Here is a 23,059-nt window from a genome sequence, read left to right as displayed (position 1 = left end):
AAACAAGTCACATAAGGTAGCTAGCTGTCTAAAAGCCCGAGTGCTAACTTCAGTTTTAAAGCCATTATTTAATTCCAACTGTCACCACAACTTACGCAGCTATTGTTCTAGTGACAAGCAACAGGGTGGCAGAAGAAATGAATACTTCTATTTCTCTCAAAACTGAACAAGCATCTTCACAGTCCACAAACTATATGAAAAGCAGTTGTTAAGAGTTCTTGAGCTCTATTTAGGTCAACTTAAAGAGCCTTTCTTATTCTACCCTTTCCTACAGGCCACCAGCAATCAGACAGGGAGGTCTGTAGCACTGAGCAGAAGGCTATACACACAACTGTAAACAGCAAAATACTTCAGAAAGTGTGATTTATTGTACACAACACCTCTAAGTCCTTAAAGACACCTGCTTTGATTCTACCCTCACTCAAACTACACAGGGAATCACCAAGAACATTGTCTCTTCTTGTTCACGTATTTCTCTGGACAGAGATTACCAACAATGGAGGAATAAGCAGAAATGCAGAGTCACAAGGGAATACACACTGCTGAATATGAGCCAATATTTATTCAACAAATATGTGGGGAAGCAGCTTTGTTTGCATGAAGTCAGACTGCATATAAGCTTTGGCTCCAGTGTCTGAAAGTCACTTAAGTAGTGACTTTATCTAAAAAGGAAAAAAACTAGTTTAATTACTCTGCTGTTTTGCTACTGCTAATGTATGAAATCCATCACAAAGCCAAAAAACCCAACCCAAGTTCAGTATGCCAGAGAGCTCAACATGCAGCAGGTGGAAGGGCACTAGAACTCTCACATATTTTTTCACCCAGACATTTCATCTAGCCAAAATTCAACACTGACCCCAGAAGCAGCCCACTAAGACCAACGGGCTTAGTCCGTTGCAGCAACTTCAAATACATTGGCACAATCTGGAAACACAACATCAACAGCAGGCATAAAATACCAGCAAGTTCTAATGGCTAAAAGAATCCTTCTATAGCTGTACCCAAGCCTTTTTCATTGTGATAGATTACAGTATCAGTAACAGCTGCACTGCAGGAAAATTAAGCTTTTGCTTATTTACAAGAAGTATGTAAACATATTTCTTCTCAGTTAAGAACTGTATCTACCTACAACTGAAAAGAGTTGGAGGATTAGTTTAATACACGATTAGACTTGTAACATTCAGAATTCTTCTTTGAAGAATTCCAAAATGCTTTTCTGCAGTCAGGAAGCGATCTGTTCACATGACAACAAAAGAGATTTCCAAATGCAATACAACCACTAGTACAAACAGCCACACTGTCTGAACTCCACCAAGAAAAAACCGAACACAAGTAGGGACAGTTTTACCTAAAGAGCAAAGGTACATTTTAGTGCAAGAGGAATGCCGGTCTACAGCCTTAAGTGCAGATAAGAGGACTTGCGCATAGCAGACTACCATTCACATTTTCAACTGCAGATTATAAGGAACACTACTGGGGATATTCATGTTACTACGGTCAATACTAACTGGCTAGTGATACCAGCAACGGCTATTTCAGCAGCAGCGACTTACTAAGCACCAGTGAGAACCTCCCCACACATTCAAGAAAGCATTAACACCTCTAAACCACAAATGACTTCTACAGTACCTGTTTACAAGCCAAAAAAGCAATGCACTTAGCTTCATTTAAATGCAACATACAGCTGTATTCAGACTGTACCTACAATTTGGTCACCAGCAAGCATCCTGCAGACACTGATGGGACAGTCTGGGACTACAGATACAAACAGCCTGTTTAAGGACTTGTGGTGCTACTAGAAGCCTTGTTAGAGCCTTCAGTGGTAAATTCCTGGTGGTGGTGCATCTGCCTTATGAAACAAGAAATTAGTTCTCACCAGTTTGCTTGAGTTTTAGGACCCTGTACAGTTTAAAAGTGAACAATGAAGGCTTTCTGCTCATTATCTTTTCTAGCAGAATTTAACTTCTGCCTGTATGGAAGACCGGTCTCTGAACTGAGGATTTTGTGGATATTAGAATGCATCTTTTGGGACATCCCTAATAGACCAAGCCACCAAGTTCTGTTCTGATGAAAAGCTTTTCAACAAGAACTGATGAAAAGTATACAAGTACAATTTTGCCCTTCTTGACTGCTGCTCTGCCCCTGACCTCCCACTCAAGCCACATACTGAGGCTGAACTTGGGAGTCCTGATTCAGATGCAAGTCAGACTTGCACCAGGACGCACTACCAGGCCTTGAACTTAAGAATATTATATAGAGCAACAGTTACAACAGCAACTGCAATGTACTTCAAAAACCTGGAGACAATTACTGATGTCCTTAAAGTTATTTCAGCACTATTGTGCTTCCTGGATCAAGAAACCAGAAGTCCCAACTACTTTTGCATCAACATTAACACATGCAGCAAGTGAGGGGCTCAAATCACTTAACTGGTGATTTTTACTGCCTGCACTGGAAGAAAGTTTCAGTACAGTACTGCTATACATTTGGTATAAGCCACTGATGTCAGAGTGGATTCCTCTATTAATAAGAAACATCAAGGAATTTTATTTACATGAAAGCCAGATCTGTAGAACATTCTCACTTTAAGCAAAGTAAAACAGTCTCCACTTAGTATATATTTGGAACAGTATTCATGCCTTTAGTTTGGCAATCTCAGAAGTATTGACACAGCATTCAAACCTCTATCATCACACCCCACCTGTATCTCTGTTTTTACAATGCAATAGGCAAGTTTGTTTTCAAACTATAAAATAAAGACTTCTGCGTCACCTCCCTCACCATTCAGGTAATCACATAAATCAAACTTGTAATGAAGAGCTATGGTTTAAGCACTCAGGCAAACTCGGGTAGCAAAAAAACCATTTCAAGTCAAAACCACCAGAAAAGCTGGCACTTCTGCTAAACAGTTACTTTCACACTGTGCTGATCCACTACATAACGAGTGTACAAACTACCATAATTGCTCACATTGAATCAAGTCACCAGTAGAAGAGTTAGAGGCTGAAAACATTAACAATCCATAACATTTTGTGTTTCACGCCCGAATTATAAGTAAAAGCCAGTATTTTAAAGAAGTGCAAAGAAAGCCTTTTCTCACAGCACCTTGGAAGGAAGGGCCAAAAAAACAACCAACGATATCTATATACATATATGCTGGCTGGGGTCTCTGTAGAAGCTTGACTACCATCTCATACTGTCTGTAGCCAGGGATGTCTTAAGCCTGATGACTGTTAGTAGACTTCTAACCCCCAATGTAGAATGCCAGAGAGTAGATTATAACTATTGACTTTAAGTGGCATAGAGGTGTGTACAGAGTGGCTGGAAGTTTTCAGAACATTAAGTTCAGTAAGAAATGTAACATTTAAGTACAGAAATGCCCCTATTAAACAGACACATAGTTAAGTATATTGAACAAGTCAAAATAGGTACTAGTTAACTTTCATAAATGCAAACATACTTAATACCACAACTAGAGCTGTGTTGGACAAAGTAATTGTATTTGTTCCATTTCTACATATTTAAAAGCTTCTAAAATGCTTCAGCTGAAAATGGAACATCATTTACCTTCTATTAAAAGGTCCGAAGAGTTACACACACACAAAGTTTTTCAAACAACATAGCAGGGATGAAAACAGCTTCTAATACAGATAAAAGAGAGATGTTCCTACAGAACAAATCACTGCTGCTGCAGTATAATAAAGAATGGTGACAGCCATATATATGCACATGTAAAGGACAAAGCTAAACCCAGCCTACAACAAAGTTTTACAGCACTAGTTTTTGAAATAGTTTGTGACAAAGTCTGAAGAGACAACAAAAAAAAAAAAAAAAAACACACCATAGCCATTGCTCTACGAAGTTCTGTCTCACTTACTCCAGAAAGCCTGGGGAAAGATAAAACCGTTCTTCCTTCTGCATCCTCACACTTTAAGACTTTTAGAAGTGTTAGTGTCATCTTGCCATCCACTTAGCTTTTGCAATAGCACTACATACTGTCTTGGTTTCAGCTGGGATAAAGTTCATTTTCTTCCTAGTAACTAGTAGAGTACTATTATAGGACAAGAGGAAATGGCCTCAAGTTGTGCCAGGGAAAATTTAGATTGGTTATTAGAAAAAATTTCTTTACTGAAAGGGTTGTCAGGCATTGGAACAGGCTGCCCAGGGAAGTGGTGGAGTCACCATCCCTGGAGATGTTCAAAAACACATAGGTGTGGCACTTCAAGACATGGTTTAGTGGGCATGGTGGTGTTGGTTGATGGTTGTACTCGATCTCAAAGGTCTTTTCCAACCTAAACAGTTCTATGGTTCTATGTTTTGGGTTCAGTATGAGAAGAGTGTTGATAACACACTGGTGTTTTCAGTTGTTGCTAATTAAGTGTTTATACTAAGTCAAAGATTTTTCAGCTTCTCGTGCCCAGCCAGCAAGAAGGCTCAGGGGGTACAAGAAGCTGGGAGGGGACACAGCCAGGACAGCTGACACAAACTGGCCAAAGGGATATTCCACACCAGGTGACATCATGCCCAGTATATAAACTGGGGGGAGTTGGCCTAGGGGTTGGATCACTGCTCGGCAACTAACAGCATCAGTCACTGGGTGGCAAGCAATTGCATTGTGCATCACTCGTTTTGTATATTCCAATTCTATTATTATTATTGTCATTTTGTTATTGTTACTACTGTCTGTATTAGTTTCTTCCTTTCTGTTCCATTAAACTGTTCTTATCTCAACCCACAAGTTTTACCTTTTTCCTTCCAATTATCTCTCCTATCCCACTGGGTGGGGGGAAGCGAGTGAGCAGCTGTGTGGTGCTTAGTTGCTGGCTGGGGTTAAACCACGACAAAACTATTTAGATGTGGTATTAGGGAATAATCAATTTTGATTAACTTGGCCAAAACTGAAAGACATTGGTACTTACCACTTTTTCCTTTTGCTCCCACAAACAAACATAAGAACTCACTTTTAACAGTGCCTCTCCCCAAAGAAGTTAAAAAGCTCAAGGTGTTTAGAACATCCTAAATGAAAAGCCATACCACTGACCTACCTTCCCCCAGCCCTGCACCTCCATTTCTTGCTGTATTTTGCTTAGTTTTGAGCAAAGTATTCCACACTACCCCTTCATTTGGAAAACTTCCTATGAACATTCACAAATTCCCACCGTTGTTCAGAGAATCCTTGATGACTACCAAAAAGGTGACAGTCAGAGATCACATGAGTTACAACAACCTGTTCTATTATCTCCTTCAGTTTAATTTTCCATAAGCCCTTATGTACAGATGTTTATCCTCTTACACAGTACCCTGTGCTGTGGTACACCGATGTTTTGTATGGAGACAATACATCTTCAAATCCAATGGCACTGAGAAATCCAGAAGCTGAACACAGTAAGTAAGAAAATCCAAGGGCAATACAAAACTGCAGTTCAAGACAAACTCCAATACACATAAGCAAGTGAATAAATAAACCACCCCTTGTACTCCACACAAGGCACCCTTACTCATGTTATGAACTTGAGTCACCTTTACCTTCATTTCCATTGGGGTCAGGGAAGAAAGCTAATCCAGAAAATGGAGAATGCACAGCCAAGGCCTGTCAACCCTTTTAAGAGTCAGAGAGACCAAAGCTTTCTTACTGAGCAGCAGCAAGTTATTATAAAGTAAACTTAATTTCCAAGTGACACTATGGAGCCAAGATCCCTAATCAGGTAATGCAAACATCTCTGCTTTCCCATAACACTACCTGCATTTTGTCCTATCCCTCACATACCAATATTCCTCATGACTCAAGTTGCTCTTGTCAGGAGGCAAAGCTGCAAAAAGCTATTGAAAAAAACTTTCACAGCTACCAGGGCATGGCTTCCAGACAGCAAGTTGGACACAACAGCTCTCAGGTGTTGGTAATAGGACTATCTGCTACCAGGAACAAGTTCTTGGTAGCAGAGCCACACACTACTTTTCTACAAGACTAAGCCAGATGAGAACAGAATCCCTTCTGGAAAACCTGAACTACCACTTCTGCCAACCCTCTATTCCCTGCTTTTCCTTCTGTAGAGCAGGAAAAGTACAAGTACTCTATCCACAGAAAACAGTCAAACTCAGCTCATAATTAGTCACAAAAAAATAAAAATAAAGTGAGAAAACATCCAGTGTTTCTGACCACATAAAAAAGCAAGACACTAAGCAAATCTGTCATTTAACTCCTCCTAAACCATATAATTTCCTAGCCAAGTATATACTAAGTCCAAGTTGAGGAGAAAATCCTGTATGAGTAAGTTGCTGCACTACCTGGAACACCAGCATGCTTCCAGAGGATATTCTTAGAATTACCCTTGATAATACACACAATAAACCAGCTAATGGAAATCATTATTTCAGGCAAATATAAAAATTCCTCTATTTTCATAAAGGCACTCATCGTGTAAACCGTTCTTTGAACAACCACCCAAACATTTGCATTAACGAACAGAAGCCTGCTAAATAACACTCCTCCTTAGTCACGACAGGAGCCATCTGTTCACCTAGCTAACCCCAGGCAAGCGTGGCAAGCACTGCCACAACTTGCTTATGTTATTCATCCTCATACTCCATGTTTCAGTGCACGTTATTTGTGTTTCCAAACTGCAACAGCACGGCATTAATCATACCAGTAGAAGTCTTAAAACACACCCCCTTCCAATGAAAGGCTCCAAATGCCAAAGAAAATTCCCTCTGGTCTTCAATTAAAAGCCACAAGCGGACCGTAGTCCTGTATACATGGGGATGCGAGTTTGTAAACTCTGTGGTATCCTTGTCCCGTTAGACTTACTTTTTCTTTTCGTCCTTCCTATTCTGTACTTCTATTATACTTGGTCTAGTTATTCTTACAGCTGGATGCTACTTTTTAAGAAAACGCTCCACAGAGTTTACGTAGTGGTTTCTATCCAAATCTCGCACTAAATTTTCATGGGTTAGCCCTTGTGTCCAGGAGTGCTAGATTAGGTCCTGTTATCCCAAAGCTCAGCGGCCCTACTGAAGCAAAGGCTTTTTGATGCCTTTTACCCATGCAGCTCTACGAGCCCCCTGCTCACGCTACCCTTAAAACAAGAAGTTTTCCCCTTGCTGCTGCCGGATCCCTCCCTCCTCCCCGACTCTCCCCCGCCCCGCTACCCAGACCCCGGTGCCCACCGCAGCCAAAACAACCGGCTGCCTCGGCAGAGACTCGACTTACTGTGGTGAAAGCAGGTCTGGGCAGGGGCACGGACCGGAGCCCCCCCCCCCCCGCCTCGGCTGCCGCCTGGAAGGGGAGAAACGGGGATTGCTCCGTACCTGACCCAATTGTCGCGGAACTTGCTCTGCTGGGGCTGGTTCAAGTAAATGGTGCGGGCTGGTGCCTCGTCCAGATCCGCCGAGGACGTGGCTCCGGACATCTCATCATCCGCCTTCTTGTAGCCCGAGGGGGAACAGACAGGTCCTGCCGGGAGAGCGCAGAGGGGAGCCGGTCAGCGAGGGGCCGCCGTCACCGAGGGACCCCGGTCACCGAGGGGCCCGCACCCGCCACAGCCGGCCCGGCAGCTCCCGGCCCCCGCGCCGCGGGGAAGAAGGGAAGGGCCAGGACCGGCGGCGGGCGGCGAACGGCGACTAGGAGCGCACCCTCCGCCCTGTTTACCACAGCGGCGGCTGGTAAATAACGGCCGGCCGGGGAGGGGGCGGCGGGGCCCGCCCGCTGCCAGCGGCCAGAGCGCCCGGGCCCGCGGGGAGGGGCGCAGACCCCGCCCCGCCCCCGCAGCGCTACCGGTCGGGCTGAGGGGCCGGTGCCTTCCCCCCGCCCCCCCTCCGCGCCCGGGATTCCCCGCTTCCAAGCTTTGCGGGCTGCGGCGTGGGACAGCCCACTGGGTGAAGCGGGGGGGGACACACACGACTGTAACGCCCACCCGGCAGTTCCTCGGTGCTGCCCACCCGCGCGGCCCAGCCTAAATCCAAGATGCACGGAGCAAGGTACCCCTGGCCTGGCCTCTCCACGGGCCCCACGGGCACGGCGAGTTCCGTGGCTGCTGGGCAAGCTGCCTGCCGCAGTTCCCCACCGAGCATCCCGGGCACGGCTGGGGCTGGCTAGAGAGAGTTGGTACCCGAAGGTAAGACTCGGTTTTAGACCAAAAAGAGCAAAAATAAACTTTTTGCTTTACGCCTACGGCTTCAAAGATGATATCTGAAAGTCATTTTCATCTCCGACTGGGCTGGAGTGAACTGAGTGCTATGAAGCATTGCTTCACTTTGCATTAAAAGCAAGCCAAAATGGAAAGGAGCTGGCTATTCCCTCCATCAAGCCTCAACGTATCACCAAAGTTGTTGAAGACAGATTATTGCTTTCCCCTTCCATTCTGAGCCATGGAGATACTTTACATCACTTGAGCTGTAAATATATTAGATAAGAATATCAGTTTATGAAATAAGCCATGGATTTACAAGCCAGCACAGGTGGCTCTAGACAAGACGTCTTGTTTTGCAAGACTCTAGTAAATACATTATTTTGGGGGTTTTTGGAAAGTCCATTCAAAGAGCAACATTGAGAAACTGCTACTGTAAAGCCAAATCCAGCAGCTATTTCTGATTTCTGTAAAAATCTAAGGTCATACTGCAACAAACTGATCTGATCAGACAGTGAGTGGCTAAAAGGGACTCTTTACATATAAATATTAATTGGAATTGACAAATTTTACCAAATTGGACTACTTACTGGATTGGACACAGGTGGACGGGCCACCTTTACTTAACTCGGAAAAGAAACACATCTACTTTTATATGTTTGTTAAATATAGAGGAGAGCCCCCTGAAATTACATCCTTCTTCACTACAGCTTGAGGGAAAAACTTCAGTCCTAATACAACCTTCAGTATATTGAACACTTAAGTTCTCACACACTATCAGCACTTGTCCTTTTTAAATAGACTACAGGTCTAAGCTAACATCCTACTCTTTCATCCCAGACTTTCCCCATAACTGATTCTTTATCACTAGTGCAAACGGGCTCTGTATCCTCTAGACGTTAGCCACTGGAGGGCAACATTACCCATTCATCTTACAACATGGTCCAGGGTACAAAAAGCCAAACAACTTTGCCATGCTAGTAGCTGGCCAATAAAGCTAATGTAATTAAAAAACTAATATGCTTTCAACAGCTCCATCGCTTGCCCAAGGCAAGTGTTGCACATTGTGAATTCATACGTTGGAGACGTTAAGCTGAACTTGTAAGTGTGAGGCTAATGAATTGATTTTCTTTCATTTCAGTCGGCACCAATTCAGACAGCAAAAATAGCCAACTTGATAGTATTTACTTTGTGAAAAAGGACCTAAATTTAGGAAGTGAAATATGTAAGACTATACATTATGCAAGACGATGCCATTATAATACTATATTAGGTTACTCGGCCTGAAGAAGCTTGCCCCAACACAGGGGACCGCTCAACCTTGCTGAGTGGTTATTTTCCCCTTCAGAAAAACAGAGCTAAGAGCACTACTGGATACTTGCTGTTCTTTCCCATTGATTTCATGTTGTGTAACTGCAAAGGAGATCAAACAACAGTACTCTTAAGAGCATTAAGTGCAAGGAAGCAGCTTGCATCTGTTTTCCTAGTCAAGCTCCAGAACAGAAGTGCAATTATTCTAGAACAAACATGCTGTAAAAATTGTTTTTTCAAAGACCTTATTTGTTTCACTTTCTCATAACTCCCTCAGATGCTTGAAATCCTCCTGCTGACTAGTTCTCTTCACTGCCAAGTATCATGAAACTGCCCCACAACTTTAAGGATTAACTGAGTCAATACAGCTGATAAGGTTGAGCAGTATTTAGGTTTACTTAATGCTCTTGGCTGCTCTCTCTAAGAAAGGTGCCCCAAGGACAAGAGCACTTGCCTTATGGTTTAGATGCACTGAAATATTTTTCAAAGCAGGACTTGTGAGTGTGTAGAAACAGCTGTACTAAGAAGGTTTTCATTTTTCAAAGTGGCTCAAGTCAGCCGCTTCAACTCTTAGCAGAATAAGCCTCATTTTGGAAGATTATCTAGTAATCCTGCCCATCAGGAATGCCTTCTACCTCCCACTCCTGTTACTAAGCAGATCACACCCAGAAGCCTGCAGACACAGTGACCGATGCTACTGGCGCTGGATGCTCTCCTTGCCTGCATTTGGAAAAGTTAAGAAGCCCTGAGCTTCTGAAGGGCTCCTGGTGGGCAGCAGTCCCAGAGGCTACACCACCTTCAGAAGGCATCCCCCTCAAGGATGCTTCTTGCTTCAGAAAGGCTACGGCTAAATACAGCACAAATTTGACCACTTCCAACAGTAGTGGAACTTAAAACTGAAGTCTGAGCAGCTCTTATTCAGTAGTGTTTACTTCCCTGTATCCAAAGGAATCGGACTCATTGACTTCACTTTAGGGCACACCAACTTTTCACTCTGGGAAGGTTTCTCTCCCAGAAGACCTGCATGTTGTCTGTTATTTGCCCAAGGACTCGGACCACCGCTATGCAATTTATTTTGGATAAAACTATTCATGCTTCAAGGAGCATATTAATGGTAGGCCATTGTACCTCATAGCCTGTTCATTTAGTGTGTTTAGCTACATCAGATTTTACATCTTCTAACTACATTGATCTTATGTCTATCACCTCACACTTAAATCCTGTGTATAGATGAATGTAAATTCATTGCAAGTACAACGTTCAGAAGTCAGGACAATTTCATAAAAGGGAGACGATTCTGCAAGAATAACCTAGCATGGTTTTGGTGTGCTAGTAGGGCAGCTCTCTTCACTTGCTAGACATGTGATTTGGCTCAGCTCATATCCCCTGGGATCTGCTGTTGGTTTTCCTAGTCCTCTTCCCAGCGTTTCCCCTGCCCTCAAAATCATGAAAATCCATTGCCAGTGTCACCACTGACTCTGCTCTCAGCTTGGTAAGTTGTACTTCAGGGAGAAGGGAAAGCAGGATTTTTGTACTGGCCAGAAGTTGTCAGGAATAGAATCAAAACATGTCATTAAATGATTATTCCCACTCATCTTCAGGAAAGAAACCTTGAAAAGTCTCAGGTGGCTTGAGTAGAGTAGAAAACATCAAGTAGTAAATGAAAGCCTGACATAAAAAACCCTCAAGGGATACATGCAAGCCAGTCTACCCATAGGTGTTCTGTGAAAGTACTGAAGAGCTGGTAGAACAACATGATTATTAGAGTAAAACACTATGATTACTACCTGCTTTTACGGAACTTAGATCCTTACAGGATTTAAACAGTGTCCAAGACATCTGGCTTCAACTCTGATGCATGAGACACTTGCTGCAGGAATCTAATACTGTTTCCTACTGTGCTTTACAAGTTCCATGAGTCAGACTTGAGCTATAAACTCCCTTTTATAGACCCCATTCGTTTCTTCAAGGCTCTTGCTTCACACTATTTAACAAGTTGATTTTCTAAAAAAGATAGGATTAAAGCTGACAAAAATAACGAGATTTTATAGCTTTCTCTCATCATTAAGAGAAGCCAGCCTTGATGCCCTGACAAATTCACATTGCATTTGTTATCACTTGAAAAGCAACAAATTATAATTTAGTACTCTTACTTCACTGGGCCTGCAAAGATGACATTTTCTATGTATATCTGTCTCCTTAATGTCTGCTTAGTAATAATCATAGCTTCTCTATGATTGAGTAAATAAAGTGTTGTGAATTCTGTAGTGTTTTTAAAGATGAGTCACTTGGGATGCTTGCCAACTGTCAGGAGTCACAAGAGAACTCTTACTGAAATTGTATCACTTTTCTCTGAAGTAGATTAGCCAGCTAGTTACTACTTCAGTCTGCCTCGGTGAGGTACTTTATTGCTCTAATATGTGTTCCATTTTTAAGAATAAGTGATAATAGAGCAATTAAGCACCTCACCAAGACAGCAAAGCAACAAGCTGTAAGAAACAGCAGGTTTATAATGGAGAACTTCACCAGACAGGCTTCATCATGTCAAGTTTAGAACCTAAAGCAATAGAAGGGTCACAGCCAAGAATCATCCTATTGATTTTGCAAACTGCTTGCAGGACTGGGATCTAGAAGAAAGGACACTGAGCTAAAGTTGCTGACCCCACTTCAGCAGAGTTGGATTATGGTGTTTAGAGGTCTTTCCTAACCTCAACTACTCTATGATTCTAAGCTTAGACAATGACAAGTCAAAGTTTAAGTAGCCAGGGAGTTCCTTGTGTCCCCCCAACGGTATTAAGGGGCATTTTTCAATTAAGAGACATTTGAAAGACAGCTTTCCTCAGAGTGAAAAAGAAAATCTCACCAAAAGCCTCTAAACTTTGTCATTTGATGTTATTGTTATAGGCTTAGTCTCAACTAAAGAGTTAGCAAATCAAACATCAGAGAAGACCCATATTTAGAGAGGTGGCAGACAAGCTTGGACTTTTGCCTGCACTGAAATACAAAGTTTGCTCTTAAGGAGCCACCCCAGATTCAGTGACTCACCATCACTTTCTTGGGATAATGTCCTTTTCACAGCATTACCTTCACAAACCAAGTACCAAAGATGGCACCAAATGAGAAGTTCTGCAGTTGAGAATTGTCAACAAGTTCATATATGAACAGTGACTTTGAGCTTGGCTAAGCGAGTTGCTTTTACCCAAAATACATTCTTTCTTGCGCTATTTCATTAGCTGCCTTCACGGTTCAACAGAAATGCACTTGAAAGTGAATCTAAAAGTGCATAAAGGTAGGAGTTCAAACAGGCAGAGCACAGCATGCTCTCACAGGAGATGCAGACCATGAACTCAGCTACCAGGTCCTCCAGGAAAACTTTGCTCCCACCAGGACTGGGATACCTTAAGCTTGAGTTATAACCAAGTCATGTGAAAAAACTTGATGAATAGCATTAAGGTTTTCTTTTTTTTAGAATTTAGAAACCTTCTACAGTGTTCAACAGTGTAAGATTCTAGGCAAACATTCCAACATACTCAAGTCGCAAGAAAGGAAGCTCTAGAATAATTAGCAGTGGAACTTGCTAATAGAAGAGCTAGAAAATAAAAGAGTAATTTTAAACATGCTTCCTTCTTCATAGATACATGTCCTGCAAAGTAAGATGTCCTTAGATCATCCGCATGCAAGTACCAGGGTTCCTAACAGCAACAGCCTTGAAGTTAATACTGCAGTTGCAAAACATTCCTCACTTCTCAAGAATTATGGAAGAGCTGCTCTGCTTGAAGTTACTGGAGAGATAATGGGTCTTTCATTTGCTAAAAGAGAAGAAAATATGGCACAGTATTCCTGTCCAGATGACATTTACGCTGTACCTTAACAGTAAAGCAAGTTGCATCAAGAAAAGAAGGTATTTTCTAAAAAAAAATACTCCTAAGTAATATATGTATTTAGTAGGTGGTATTTTTGTATCTGTTTTACTTTAGGCTGTTTAAAGTTCTGTAAACAGCATCATGGATGTTACTAATATACATCTTTCAGGAACTTCAAGTTTTCAGCAGGTACAGTTAAGTCTGGTATTCAATTAACTGATCATGGAAACATGATCAATCTTGTCAATTTTAATAGGCAGTTATAAAGCAATGGGGAAGAGGATACCTTTCCTCAGCTTTCCCAAGGGAGTTCCTTGGGGTTTGAGGCCAACCAGAACTTCTGTACAGGCTATTTACTAAAAACAACCTTCTACATGTGAGAGTAACAAGTATAAGTTCTCAACAGGAATGCAAATGGTGCATAGGAAAAAGGAGTGGACAGTAAAGTACTCTATATTTTAGCCTAGGACTTCACTAGCACTGAGCTTCTATTAGTGTCTAATCAGGTTAGAGGGCAAAGAGTTACCTGAAAAGGGAATGGTGTCAGTTCTGCTAACACAAGGGCTATGCATAAGCAGTTAAAGTCTTTTTAGACTTGAATACTAACATTTAGTGCTTCAGTCCAGGATAATAAGGAGGCCATGACAAATTCTAGTGACAGAAGATGGTTGCTAGCTACAACATAGACAACACATGGCAGAACACATGTACACAACCTTGAGAGTACCATCATGAAATGCTTGTGACACTGGAAACAAGAGCTATCCCTCCATCTGAATCATTCCGGGCATTAGGAACCTTGCAATGGGCCCTTTACACTAATAAGATTAAATGCTTGCCACCATGCAACGCTAACAAATTGGACAACAAATTAGTACAGTTAAATGTCTGTATTAGAACTTCAGTAATTGGGTGACTACTCAGATCAAGCCCCTCCAGTTACCAGCTTGTGCACTAATACACACACAAGCAGCATTATATGCAGTGCCAGCAAAGGTACTGTTTTTCTTACAGGCTAGAGACAATATAACACACAAAAGTTGGAAGTGAACTCAGTTCTGACACTGTAGGTACATTCTCCAAATGTCTGTTGTTGTTTTGGGGTTTCATTTTTATTTTTAAGATTTGGAAGTAGTTGCATAGTCCAGCAAAACTACTAGGATACTGAGTGAGCAAAAGAGCATCAGATTAGAGCTCTTCCACAAAATCTTATTCTTAAAAGCTGACCTGAATTTACATCTGTTAACAGCTACAGCTATAGTAGAAAAACCTTGTGTTCAGGTCAAGCAATTTGAGATTACTATGGAACAGTCCTACTATAAGTCAAACTTGGGATAGGGGGAATTAAAAGCTCTCAGATAACCCCTCTGTTCAGGTCAGAACACAAAGACATCCATACCCACGTAGCAGATATTTTAGAGATGCACAGCAAAGAGGAAAAGCTATTTTATATACAGCATAAAACCAGATTTGAAGATAGGAATTTCTTTCAGACCAATAAAGAAACCGCGACTCAGATGAAGACAGTAGCCCCCAAAAGAATATTATGAGTAAATAAAGCTTCCGAAGCATGACAGAGGACTGAGCAAAGGAAGCTTATTTTCTGAACTCCAAGATGCAAGGAGAAAGTTGTCATCAATCAAGCTAACCCAGATATCACAAGGGATACTAAGACAACACAGCCCTGTAACTTTTCATAGCCATGAAACATGTATAGATTATCAAAATTAACAAGACTAAGAAAGATATTGTTGGGCAGGAAAGTTAGCCAATGTGATAATGTCCATTGATTTCAGAAGTTGCTTAAAACTCAAGAGTAGTTGCTTGTAACAGTGGTCAGTGAATTGTTCTGCGAGAGAAGCTGCCATGTGGGAAGAGCTCCTATCAAGCTTCTCTCAGTGAGAGAAGCTGTCATGCTGGAGAAGCGGTCACTTGTCAACCTACTCTGAGACCAATTTCAGGGACAGTTTCATTCATTCAGTCAAAAACACAAGACAGGTGAGTGGCCACTGGTTTGGGCTTGCTTACTTTGGAGACCTACATGCAGCTTACAAGCATCAGTCTTAAAGACACACATTAATCCAGTCTTCAGGAACATACAAATGTTAAAAATCCTACAGTACAAACACCTGACATCGCACTTCAGGGATCAGTGCAAAAAGTGCTGCTATAAATTGGGAGCTCAGCTAAGCCAAAAGAAAACCTTGGATATACTGGTCAATCCAAGGAGGACTGATGTGCAGAAGAACTGCACTGTCATGATAGATGCGGAGATACTCACAGTCTAGGTAGATCAGTAGTTCATAGGTGATTGATCAATCAGGTTAATAGACACACAGTGTCAGTAGCTCTCACTTACAGTAGGTGACTAGAAGCACACACTTTGTGAAAGACTTCTTATAGCCTTAGCTGATACAAAAGCAACTCTTTGAGATCACAGAAACGAGAACAAGAACTCCTTTTGCTTGGCCCTGTTAATGTAAGGCTGAACAGGAATAGTATATACCTTGTGAAGTTAAGTCACTTCTTTCACGTGTTTATCCCCAATTTAAGCTAAATTTGGCAACACTGAAAAAGGTCTTTTTGAATAATCTTAAATTACAAACTAGAAAGTTCTTAACTCCAAGAAGTTCAAGGCACAAAACACAGCTTGTTTTGAAGAACAGCCTCAATCAGATTGTGAATGGAATTGCATGCCACAGACAGCTGGAGACGGATTTTGATGCATACGCCCAATTTGATTTGGATGAAGCACCTAAATGTTGTCACTAACAAAGTGAACAGATTCCTAGCAGAATGCTAGAGACACTTCAGAGAACTAAAAAGCAGCAACCAGGATTATGCTAGTGCAGGAGCAGAGCATACAGTTTAGTGTGAACTATACACAGAGAAGATTCAGATGCATGATCATGCACAAATACTGTGTATTTCAAGAGACAGAACTTTTACTGCAGCAAGGGGTAAGAAGCAGGTCCGCCCAATAAAATTCACTTCCTTCTGTATGAAGAGCAGACAGCTATATTCAAAGCAAAAAGGAATTGGCAGAACACTCAGGTATGGGAAAGCAAAGGTGCCTAAGGTTGCCTGTGGTCTGAGTTCAGGTCTACTTTGTGCCATTTTTTTGCTTCTTTCAATGGCAAAATAAAGGCCTGATGTTTCTGTTCCCTCTAACAAGCCTCATATGCAGCCTCAGTGGGACCATGAGCAGAATAGCACTTTGCCTAAAATAGCTCTTCTCCATCTCCAAAGTAATTTTGCACCTGCTTACTTAATGTCAAAAACAAGCAACTTCTGCTGGTAACGCTGAGCTAATAAAGCAGCACGAGACAATCATAATCTATTCTTATGCTGCTTCATGCTTCACAGCCATGCCCATCAGCTAAATTCCAAAGCTGAACCTATATCACTAAGTAAAAAGAAGTTCGTCCCTTCTTCCCCTGCCCCAGCTTCCAAACTGAGTTTACAAAAACATTAGGGGCACTAGTAATTAACACCAGTTAAAACAAGTGGTTTGTTATTGGTTTTAAGTTCACATACTGCATTGGACAAAGTAGCAATTCTGGAAGCTTCACTCCCATTCGACTCTTTCCTTAGTTGTTCTCCAAATTCACTTGTGTATTTGCTAGCAGCTTGTCACCATAACCTGGACTTCAAGCAGGTTTTTTTTCCAGTATACAATGTTGTGTCTTATTTATGAGAATCAATGATAGATCTGGGGCCTGAAAAAATAAGTTTCAGGTAGCAGATAAATTAGATCTAATAGCCTGACACAAAGTTGAATGCCCAGCTTCAGCAGCTACTGTTCAACATCCGAACTTTAAATAGGCAAGAAAGTACTGCAGCTCCAGGGAACCAGAGGAGCCTCCCAACCTGTCCCTGAAACCCCTCAAGTCCCATCCAAAACCAAACCCTTCATGTGCAACAGGTTTTCTAAGAGCTAGTCTGAACAACTGGCGTTTTTCAAACCCAGATTCAACTCTGAAAACCACCTATGAGTTCCATATGCCCCAGGTTTCCAACAACTCGGCAAATACTATAAAGGCAGCAAGGTATCCTACAACAAATCTGTCAGCATTTTTTTTCCAACTAGCAGCACATAACTTAAGGCCCATAAGCAGCAGCAGTAAGGCAGCTTTGAAGGAGGCAATGGAGGCATTGATTCTGTGAGAACCTGACATACCAAGCACTCGTGTTCCCTGTTCAGGGTTACGCAGTTTTAAGACTTTGGAGAACTGTATTTCTGCTCACCTACTGGTGAGGTCATACATCAGCATTTCACTGCTCTTTTTACCTTTTTTTTTTTTTAAGCTCCTGGATTAGCATGGCTACCAACTACCAGTCAAGCTGAGAACACATTTGTACACATCAGAAAGCACTGAACAAATCTTCAGCATTTGAGACAGTTTGGAGGACACTGGTTTTAGAGCTCCTTATTTAACAATAACTTAGAAGCATTTTATATGCAAGGCAACAGTGTAAATGCAAATTCCACTGTGCAAACACATACTGTGTCTGTTCTGCATGCACTTGCAGCCTCCAAGAGAAGGTAAGTTAACTAAGAAGTTCCTTTCAAATTTTCAGCTCAAGAAATCTTCCTATACAAAGGAAAACTTAGTTTAACTTAGAAACCATTGCATTTGACAAAGCACAATGGCAATTCTACTACCTTCTTCCAGTATCATTATTTGCAGTTCCTGGAATTTCAGAGACTTGATTATTAAAGCAATTTTTAAAAGTGAACATGAGGTGGTAGAAGTTACAGCTAAACTAGATTCTTATACTTCAAACAAGAATAAACATCTCTCTTCTAAATAATCCCACTGCTCAAGGAAGACCCTGGTATTCTAGCACTTTTGTCAGATACACCTTGGATAACCATGACCAGTAATCCTATTTGAGGGCCATGTACATAACTATCAAGCATAGTGGATCTGTTAGGTGATTAGTAGAATATTTCAAAAAACAGCCATCAGAAATCTCCTTAGCACAACTGACAGTCACAGCTAATCCTTAGAAGACAGCAGTTACAGCCTTCTCTCCTCCCACCTTTGAGGCTTGTTTCCCTGTATTAATATTGGTTCAAGCTAAAAATATCTTTGGCACATCATAATTCTATTAGTATTCTTGCACACAAGTGCTCTTTTTCATTTCTGTAATGCATCTGTTCCTATAACAATTTACTAACAGCTTTAAGCATATCAGCTGCAAGCACAGCTGATCTTGACTTCCAAGAGAACAATTTAAACAAGAAAAAGAAATGTTTCCCCATTTATATGCTCATGATGTTAAGTTATCTGTATTCTTCTACTAAAAGCCCAGAGGCCTGTAACGCTGGCTTCTAGCCAACAATAGATTAGAAAGACTTACTGAATACATACTGACCTTTTACTCTAAAGCATTCCCAAAGCTGCTGTTGTTAATTCTGTCCACCCACAGTTCAGTGTAATGCACAACAAAAAGCAGCTGCCCATTGTACAGTTACCTAGACAGAAGCATCTCTTCCAGCGATGGCACAGAGACATGATGTTCGTTCCTTCTCGCACTGGCTGCACAAAGATGAAAACAGCAGTAGTCCTTCAAAGATCTCTACAGCATTAGCAGGTCTCAAAGCTGATTAAAGTGATCCCCATGGTAATCTGTGAAATATATGTTTGCACTTTCAAACTGCCCCGCATTGGATTCACAGAAGAAAAGTGTGCAGTAGGTGCCTGTGTATACCCATGCACAGACAGCTATGGCTTTCACTGGAACAATTCTAATACATTTCAGCAAAAAAAAAAAGGAAATTGAGCATCATCCTGTATTTCAGCACTTGAAACAACCACCTGCCCAGTTCGTGGACTCTGACCCCCATACCGGGTTTCAAAGTACAATTTCTCAAGCGAAATCCTAGTAGAAAGATACAGTAGAAATCAAGTTCTGTTCCCGCTGGACATGCTGTCTGTGATGTTACGCGTCATGAGATCCATTCTTCTCCGCAGGCATAAAGGATTATTTTTTAAACTTACTTTTCCTTGCCCCTGAACAGGTTTAATGGCAAAGTATTTTGGCTCTCAAATAAAAAGGTTAAAAATGAATTCAGCCATCACTTCAACTAAAAAAATCCCTCTCCTTTAAGAACAGAAAGGGTAGCTTTCATTTTCTTTTCACCTGTAACAACCCCAGTAGTATGAGCCTCTCTTTAGAGTCACATCTACTTATATGGCCCTTATAGCAGCTTTGCAGGGTCCTCCCTCCCATTGCCCCCCTCCACACTATTTGCTTGCTTTTTGGATGGGAAATGGAAAAGGAAACATCAGCAGCCTGCTTAAAGCCTCAGAAGACAGCAATAGGAGGTGGCAAGGATTTGACTTCTTGGGCTGTATCTGAAGTTACCACCCCAATGAAGTATTGGATCTGCAGAACATTTCCCTGTGGTCACCAGGCTCACCTCAGTGATACATCAGCCATTTTTAGCAAGGGAATACAGTTATGCTAGGACAGCTGTGTGCTATTTTTAGCAAGGGAGTACAGTTATGGTAGAACAGCTGTGTGCTCTGAGAAAGCCAGACCTCATTAGCAGGGAAAGAAGGCAAGAACCACCACTGGATGTTAACCACCAGCTGCAGCTTGGTCAGTTCAGTCTCTGTGAAGCTACCAGCACACTAACATTACACCTCCAACTTCAGAGTTTAGTTCTGTTCATGCCTGTGCAAAGCCAGGCTCCAGCTGAGAGGGGTCTGTCAAGCCTATTTCTTACCACCAAGGAGAAGCTGGGTGGAGCAGAAAGTCAGAACATCACCTGGCAATTGGCACAACTAAGGTTGGTAAGATATAAGCATGTAAAGGGTATCAATTATTTATGAGAAAGACAATGACAGGAAACCATGGAAAACACTGCTAGCTACAAGTAAGTGCTTTTTCCTCAGGAGAGGAAGGTAACTCAAAATTTTAGTTGCTCTTATCCAGCTTTCATTAGGGAAGCATGTTGCATAATGCATGAGGAAAACATCCGAGAACAATGTTAGAGAACATTATCTATTCCCTACACAGATGAATCCATGAGCAGACAGTATTGTATCCGTTTGTCCTCTGCATATAGCAATACTCTGTTTCTCTTGCTAAAAACAGTAAAAGCTCACCATCCAACTGGGCTAGCCTAGATTAGCAATTCCCTATTATAGGTCATATGAATGATCTGTCTTGAATCAAAACTGCTTATCTCACCTTCTCCAGGCCCGCAAGATCTGACAGCAAAAGCACTGTTATCACATCCAGAGACCAGTAAGCCAATAGCACCAGGCTGGCCAGGCCCAGAATCGGTCTGGCAAGGTATCAATTGCTTTCTGTCCTGGGGTCCACTTACGCTCTACCACCTCATCACAGCCACCCCTGAATCCACCTTATTTCAAAGGCTCAGCTGCTGCTGTAATGCATGGTCTGGGTAACATCTGCCTAATGTCATTCTAGATTAAAGCACCACACAAGTTATACTTACATAAAAAGTACTGTGGCTTTGTACTGCATGCTCCCCAGAAAAGCCCCCTCAGATCTTTCCAAACTTGGTAACTTACACACATGCACCAGACAAGAAGTCCACCTCTGGATCAGAAAGCCCGAGCTATACATTTGCAACAGAAGTCTGCTATGAAGAGTCCTTGATCAAAATAAGGGATTATACTAGGATACAATCAGATCACTCTCAACTTCATTATTTCTTTTCAAAGAGAAAAAGCCTCATCTAAATGCTCACACTGCACTGATACCATACCTTCAAATTTTTCAAGACAGCTTATTTTTTCCTTGACAGATGCAATAGACATGACAAGTATACTCAGTGGAGGGGGTAGAGACACTGACTTAACCTTGTTATCGTGACATTTTCTATATTGATTAGTTTTATTTTGTTGTCCTGAAGCCAAGCATGAACTTGTTACACATTTTTTATAAACACATCAATAAAACAAAAGTATGTCACAACAGATACTTAGCATGAACCTCCAGGATTTTTGTAACTATTCCAAAATTGTACAAGATAAAAAACACGTTCCTCCACCCAAATTAAAGTACTTTTCATCAAGCAAAGTGATCCAGTTCAAATTCTCTCCGAACCTGCCTGACCCTACAGCTTCATATATCCTTCAGTAGCTTGTGCAGACCCCTCTATGCACTTCTCAGAGTGAGTAGAACATACATAAGCCATGTTCACACTACGCTCAAGTAGGAGGCATTTTAGGTCAGTACTGTTGGCATATTTACTATCAACTGTGTACTACCTTGTATCAGTACTGCTTTTTATTATTGGAAATCCTTCCATGCATAATACTGAGTACCAGCAACTCTGTACTGGCAGCTCCAGGCATTAACACACAAAAAAGTCAGATATCAAAACATCACAAAACTTTTTTTTTTAGGCATCATGATGTTCAGAGTCTTGGGCTTTGTCCTGGTTTCAGCTGGACTAGAGTTAATTTTCTTCTTAGTAGCTGGTACAGTGCATTTTCAATTTAGTGTGAGAATAATGTCAATAACACACTGATGTTTTAGGATAAGTGCTACTTAGCAACAACTAAGTTACGGATAGTTCAGTTTCCCATGCTCTAACTGAGCAGGTGTACAAGGAGCTGGGAGGAAGCATAGCCAGAACAGCTAACCCAAACGAGCCAAAAGGGATATTCCATACCATAGAACACCATGCTCAGTATATAAACTGGGGGGGAGTTGGCTACAAAGGGTTGATCACTGCTTGGGCATCAGTCAGCAGGTGGTGAGCAACTGCATTGTGTGTGACCTGGTTTTTTTCTTGTTTTTTATTTTAAATTATTATATTCCTTTTCATTACAATTATTATTATATTATTGATTGTATTACATTTTATTTTAGTTATTAAATCATTCTTATCTCAATTCACAAGTTTTACTCCCCCCCACCCCCCTCCCCAATTCTCCTCCCCATCCCACTGGGAGGAGTGGGAATCAGCAAGCAAGCAGCCTGCGTGGTGCCACAACAGGGTTTGAGGTTTGGTTTTGTTCTTTTAAAAACTTCATCTTCTCACCCCTCACCCTTTATAGTGAACACAGGTCACATTTTCAGGATTGCCTGCAATCACAGTTTGATTGTTCTGCAGGGCAGGTTCATCTCCCCACATGCTACCTTGAAAGTGAGGTGGAAGCTCAACATTAGGCCGATCAGAAGTATCATGAAAGCTGCAAGCACAAGGAATTTCCTTTAATGCTGAAGATAAAGTTCAGCCCTGATGAAACAGATGTTTTTGCATCAAGTTCAGTGAGAACATTCAAAGTACAAGTCATTCTAGAATAAATGTTGGACTCAAAATAACAGCAGACTTGAAAATAAGGGTTTTTTTTGTGTGTACACTTCCCTAGCAGTTTTTTGCCAGTTTAGTATTCACCAAGTATCCCACTTCCATATGCCCACTAAGGAAGGACTTGATTAACACCACAAACTTACAAACAGAACAGAAAGACAGGAAATTCCATACTCCATTTCTTCCCCAAGGAAACCGCTCACCCTTGAACAAACGTACTGACAAGAGTGACTAAACACCAGGCCAGTTGTAGTATTACTTATATCTGCTCCTAAAGTCACCCTGTAATTTTCATCTTGTTCATCCTGATAATCAGAACTACACATTAGGATAAGCCAGGAATGCACAGCTAAATCACTTATAAGGAAGTACTGGCTAACAGCAAATATTTTAGATAGTTGCCAACATTAGCACATCACAAGGAAATCTCTAACCACCCAATTCCCAAGTGTTCA

At 41.6% G+C, this 23,059-nt stretch overlaps 1 protein-coding gene across 2 annotated transcripts in view; it reads right to left on the bottom strand.

Annotated features, from left to right (window-relative positions):
• Window positions 1-23,059, bottom strand: part of ATP8A2 (ATPase phospholipid transporting 8A2) — a 350,586-nt gene that overhangs the window by 302,122 nt on the left and 25,405 nt on the right. For both annotated transcript variants that reach the window (XM_049823013.1, XM_049823014.1), the window contains exon 2: window positions 7,306-7,450. In XM_049823013.1, coding sequence (XP_049678970.1) covers window positions 7,306-7,450 — 145 coding nt within the window. The remainder of the gene's footprint in view (window positions 1-7,305; window positions 7,451-23,059) is intronic.

Source organism: Accipiter gentilis, chromosome 19, assembly GCF_929443795.1.
Source record: "Accipiter gentilis chromosome 19, bAccGen1.1, whole genome shotgun sequence".
In the NCBI taxonomy this organism is placed as follows: Eukaryota; Metazoa; Chordata; class Aves; order Accipitriformes; family Accipitridae; genus Astur; species Astur gentilis.
This window is presented reverse-complemented; position numbering and strand designations above follow the sequence as displayed.